The sequence below is a fragment of the Malurus melanocephalus genome, unplaced genomic scaffold (assembly GCF_030028575.1).
Source record: "Malurus melanocephalus ecotype Western Australia unplaced genomic scaffold, MMel_1.1 scaffold_18, whole genome shotgun sequence".
In the NCBI taxonomy this organism is placed as follows: Eukaryota; Metazoa; Chordata; class Aves; order Passeriformes; family Maluridae; genus Malurus; species Malurus melanocephalus.
Genome location: NW_026623250.1, coordinates 3,835,186 through 3,841,183, shown reverse-complemented (window position 1 = coordinate 3,841,183; position 5,998 = coordinate 3,835,186). Strand labels below are relative to the sequence as shown.

Sequence of the window (5,998 nt, the reverse complement as noted above, 5' to 3'; positions counted from 1 at the left end):
CTTGCAGAGGAAATGTTTGTTCTCAAGTAAGTGCGGCATGCTTCTCGCACTAGACGAGGCTGCCTGTTTTGATATTTTCAAAATTTGTTTTCTGGCTGAATAATGCATAGCTAAGCGGGAACATTGTTCTTGTCTTGAATTTTCAGGAAGAAACTGGGTGCAAGGGATGTCATTTAATTAGGCTGCCACAGTGTTTGTTTAAACGGTCTGGCAGTCATCCAGCCATAACTCATACTACTCAGCATAGCTGGACACTCCTTCCTTTCTGTCTAATTAATAATGGAAGCCCACGCTGCTTGTCTAACTTGGTCCCCATTCTCTCTCTGAAACATGAATTGCCTCCTGCAAGGAGTAGGAGACTAAGGAGAAAAGGACCATCCTTATTGCTGAAGTAAAATTCCCTCCCCAAACGTCTCAGTGGGATTCTGCCCCTCCTGTCGCTGGCATGTAGGTTCATCAGGGGACTGGATTGTTTATGATCTGAGCTCTGCATGAGCTCCATGTTGAACTTCCATTCTCAACCTGGCCATCCAAAGTCCAGCACCACAATGAAAAGAAGCAATACCCTGGCTCATGTGGTATGCAGGAACACATGCCTCACTTGATTAGATAAATATCTAACCAAGTTTAAGAACAAAAGGGGACTTTCCAGTGCACAGGAAACACTGACTTTACAACCTGAAAGAGAAAGGACACTGTCAGGAGTCCTGATCCTCTTGTAATAATCATTGCTCCAGCTTTGCATTGTAGTAAAGTTTCAAAACCAATTCCGTGATTATCTAGAACTAAATGTTTTGCCCTTTTTTTCTTTCTGTAGTATAAGCAGAAATCTTATTTGGTCTGCACATTTACTCCCTTCACTCCATCCTTGTCTCCCAAATCTTGGTACCAGATAAGTTGCCAGAGATAAACTGGTACGTCCACAAGCATCTTGAGTATTAATATTGGCTCCCATCTTCAAAAGAAGCTTCACTGTATCAACCTGGCGTCCTGATACAGCATGCATCAAAGGTGTGCAACCTGGAGAAGAAAGCCAAATTTGTTTTACAATGTTATTTTGTCATGTCTATAAGATATAGTTTCTTATTTTCTAATGTTAATACTGGCAAGTTATCAAGTCCCTTCTCTGAAAACTGTCCAATACTCAGCTTTTTTTTTGGCAGGAAGTAACTGCTATGCCCATCACTGACTACTGGTTTTAAAAAGAGCATGACTGCATTAGCAATAGCTTTGCCTCATTAACTCTGCTTCTGGAAGGAAAAGTGCTTTTCTGTCAACAAGTTCCCAAAATGAACTTTTGGCTTCGTACACCTTTGGAGGCTGGTTTCTTTCAGAATGACTAGTAGCCAGATGGTGCTTGTCTCATTTTCTCAACCCACAGCTTCATTCTGTCTGTGTATTTAAAAGACTTGTGAAATCAAGCTGGGTCCCTTGCAAAGGCATACATGTATGAGTTGGCCCTTCATGCAGAGAACAACTTAATTTGAACTGGATTTGCTCTAGGTTATTTTATTTCCTGTTCTTATAAGAACTTYTTTAATATCCTGCAAAAATTTCCTGTTTTCTAAAACCTCTGAAACCTACATTAAACCTAATACTCAAATTTCTTCATGAAATCTTTTAATTGCTTCCTCTTCCTTCCATTCTGTTAACTGCTGAAAAACAGTAGGAGATTTCCCTGCAGAATTTGACAAAGCAAATTAAAATTACTAGGCTGGGGATAAACATGAATATTAGAAATTATAAGACTATTAGCAACTTCAGATATAGTTGAAGAATAATTATTCGTACTGGACATAGTGAGATTGCTGAGGAAATGTGCTACTCAACCTGAGGTCATTCAGAGCCTGACAWGTGCAGGATATGAGCTGTATGTTTTCTGTTGCAAAACTGGTCTGTAGTTGCATTTGAATGGACAGCCTAAGAAACAAATYAGTTCTGGAGCTGAAACACTTCTGTTTGCTGACCAGTCCATCTCCACCTACTCCATCCACCCATCATACGTAGCCTCTCTCCTGCTGTGAATTCAACTAGCATTTTGTCTTGAGTAGGCTTTTCTATACTGACCACTAGATGTGTTAAAGATAACAGTTAGTGTGGTTTAAGGTGTAAGAAAAATTGGTAGCTTGGTAAAAGCTGTTAAAGATTAGATAAGTCAGTGTTCATATGGACCCTTTATAAGAAACTGAAATTAAAAAAAAATACTTCTGAAAAAAACAGTGAGAACAACTTCCAGAGGTCTGTGGTTCTTATTCATTTAGGAAGCAGATGTGCATAAAACCCAGYCAATGTAAAATTTGTGATAACATGAAATAGTAACATGAACACAAAATGAGCACAGTCTGACAGATAAAACAGATCATTTAGACCACTGCACATTGTACAACCAGCTCTTTGGCAAACAATTACTCGACAGACCCATTCAAACTGTGACTGTACACATATKATAACCTCTGCTTTACACATATGCAGAATGGATCGTATTTGGCATTGGCGAAAATATTCTTTTTCTTCCCCTGAAATGCCAGCAGTTTCTCAGCATCTTCCTAAATAAGAGAAACTAAATTAATGKTAAAGTACTGTCTAATCATAGCAAAACAGTCTATTTATAACCATATAAAAATATCTTACAATTATAGGGGGAAGGAATTATCCAAACCATGCATTTCCAGTGGATGTTCCAATAACTCAAATTTCCCATATTCTGCTACTAAATATCATTTTCTGAACACAAAAATCAGAATAAAAATTTGCAAAGTTTAATTGCAAGCTGAAGCAACAGGTCTCCTGAGAACAAGCTCAGCCTTCATTTACCCTCTCTGTCACAAGACTCCAGGATGGAAGGATCCTCTCGGATCACTGCAGTCAGGGTGTTCACATCACCATTTGCTGCTGCTTGGTAAACCACAGCCAAGTCGATCTCTTCTGCTGCATCAGCTGCAGAGAGGGAGCATGTCCACAAGTAAATAGACAGCAAGTACAAATGATAAAAAGTGAAAATAATGACACTTGTCTCACTGASTTTTAATGACAGGGTAACTTGGGGTGGAACAAAGTGTATCTAAACAGAACTGTGGTTTTTGTTAGTCATCTGAAACTTGCTTTGCATCATAACTTCTTCCAAAAACTTTCAATCATAGATACTGAAAGAACTTAAGAAAACTTCTGGAAAGTTTCCACCTCTTGTAAGAAATCATACTAGCACTAACATAACATGACTTGAGAAACAATGAAGTAATAACTGAACTAGCTCATAATTTTGCTGCCTGCACTTTTACAAGATAGGATAAAATCAGGACCCAGGTGTTTACAGTTTCAGTGTTACCCTTGCACCCCTTCCCTGCAATGTCCAAGGGAATTCTTTTCTCAGGAGAATAAACTGGCAGCAATAGTTGGTGTTGATAATTCCTGCAAAAAGAAAAAGTGAACTATTGCTTGGAACCCAGGGGAGGTTTATTTTGTTTGGCARCTACAGTGTGAGTTATTATTTAAAGCAGATGCCTTGTAGGACCTGTTTCTGAACATTCCTCAGACTTTACTTTATAAAGAAATTTTTGCAATGGTTCTCTTCTTTGCTATTCATGCAGTTTCAGACTGGTTATGCCATGATCCACATGCATACACCTCTTTTGGCTTCAATAGTGGACTATYGACCTCTTAACTCTAGGAGTCAAAAGAGTAGATTTTTTTGGTGCAAGATCAAATCTGATATAATGGTAAAATGCTCCAGAACTTTATTGTTGRTCAGAAACAGTCTCATGTTTCTGATCCCTATTCACTCAAAAAGAGGTACAACTGCAGTGAGCTGTGCTGTTCACAATGGCTGAGGGTCTGTTGGGGTTTAATGCCAGATGCCCCTGATGCTCAGTCACTGCCCTGATCCCTGTGAGGTGGGAAGAAGAGTCAGAAAAYGGTAAAATTAGTGGGTGAAGAAAACAGCTTAATAATTGAAATAAAATGCCACATCCTCCTCCTCCTTCTCCTCCTCCTCATTGTCATCATCATCATAGCAACAGCAATAATAATTGTAATAAAAGGAAAGAGAGACATGAATAAAACCCCTGAAAGGCAAGTGATGCACAATGTAATTGCTCGCCACCTGCTGACCAACACCCAGCCCCTCATCCTTCATCTCTTCCGGAGTGTTCAGTCCGTGGAATGGGGTATCCCGTTGGCCAGTTTGGATCTTCTGTCCTGGCCCYGCTGCCCCAGCATCTTGTGCACCTGAGAGCATGGGACACACTGCAGAGCATGGAACAGYGAAATGTCCTGGATTTAGGGTGAGCACTAATTAGGAGCAACTCAGACATTGACATGTCACCAACATTATTCTCATACTAAATGTAAAATACAACACTGTATTGGCTGCTAAAAACAAACAAACAAACAAACAAAAAACTCTATTCTGGGCTATAAACCAGCACTGGGTCAGCGCTATAGAACATGCCACTTTTCCAGCCACTGCACCGCCTTGTTAGCTGGAGAAAGTGCCCAAATCGCACCAGGAGTTCATCAAAGGAAAGACAGATTATGTGACTGGTGACTTAATCTGTACTGTCATAACTTCTGGAGATAGCATGACTGTGACTGTGTAAGATGTGCAGAAAAAAGGGTGATAGCTTAAAGTGAGTTTGAAAAGTGGTCTAAAGCTGTCCTCATAATCAAATATTACATTCTTCTTAACATATTGGTAGGAATTATATTTAAAACATTGTCATATTTTTTCAATGATAAAAGATCTTTAAATACTGTTATAAASTATTGCCCACACTACTCACGTTGTGATTAGATGTTGTCTCAGAAGAACCTGCATGAGCTCTATGCTGGGTGCTACATTCTAGCCTAATTCTCCACGTGACCTTCTCTCACTGGGTGCAATCAGCACTCTGGACTTCAAAATTTGGCTGCCATGGAAACACAATCTGCTTTTACCCTGGAATGGGTTAGTCTGTCAAAGCTGGAGCTGTGGTAAATTAAAAAGCTGATGTTAAATGTACCTTTGCCACAGATTCCCTCTCTATTGCTCCTCAACTAAAGAGAATATAATTTATTTTCTTTCTTTAACTGGTATTTTAAATTGCACACTTTATAAAAGTTGTGAATAAAAATATTAATTTGTTCTGTATTCTATTGGGTGGGTCAATTGCTGAGGCAATTGTTCATCTGGTTCAGAAGGTTTGTCCTGTGGGCTTGGGAGGTCCAGAGAGATGAGGAGTCATTGCCTCTGGAGAGTCATCATCAGTGATTAGTACACGAAAAARAAGAAGTAACTTTACCACAGGTCCAGTTAGTAATGCTTGCTTATTGTGTCAGACCTGAGTACACCACTCACAATTGGGACACTCAGCAAAAGCATTTAATGAGAGCTCAGGTCTGAGTGCTTGATCTCTTGTGTTGCTCCTCTTGTCAAGTCTCTGGAGAGACACAGGGGATGCCAGCYCTGAGCATTGACAAAGCTTCTCTCAAAGCTGTTGTCTCACAGCTGCACTGGTACTGCGTGGGTATGGCACAGAGAAGATGCTGCCGGCACTGGGAAAGAAAACATTARAGGTACTGAGGCAGACAATGAATCAAAGGGGCCCTCACCTCCTTTGATGCATCACACATGTAAATTTTGTACTCTTTTTGCCTTGTAAGTACTGTTAAATATCCCTTTTGTGAGTCAGGAGAAGAGAAATTCAGGCACATAAGGAAAATCTCCATCTCATGAGCAGAACAGTTGCTTACTTGGAGGGTGTTATGGTAGGAAAATGAGGACAAGGGTGAACTGTTCTTGTGGGTCTCTGACTATCACTGCCATTTCCATCTAGGTAAAACCAAGACACCTCCCTTTGCTTGTGCTGGGCTCAGTCTGCTTTCCCCAAAGTAATTATCCTTTTGTATGAGGAGGAAAAGCAAAACTCTGGATGGATGGATGGATGGATGGATGGATGGATGGATGGATGGATGGATGGATGGATGGATGGATGGATGGATGGATGGATGGATGGATGGATGG

The 5,998-nt window shown here is 40.2% G+C and overlaps 1 protein-coding gene across 1 annotated transcript in view; it reads right to left on the bottom strand.

Annotated features, from left to right (window-relative positions):
- The window catches only part of ANKRD55 (ankyrin repeat domain 55), a 45,563-nt gene that overhangs the window by 34,864 nt on the left and 4,701 nt on the right, over positions 1-5,998 (bottom strand). Inside the window, exons 2-3 of the mRNA XM_057389679.1 lie at positions 2,815-2,937; positions 890-1,020 (exon numbers count right to left, since the gene is read on the bottom strand). Coding sequence (XP_057245662.1) covers positions 890-1,020; positions 2,815-2,937 — 254 coding nt within the window. The remainder of the gene's footprint in view (positions 1-889; positions 1,021-2,814; positions 2,938-5,998) is intronic.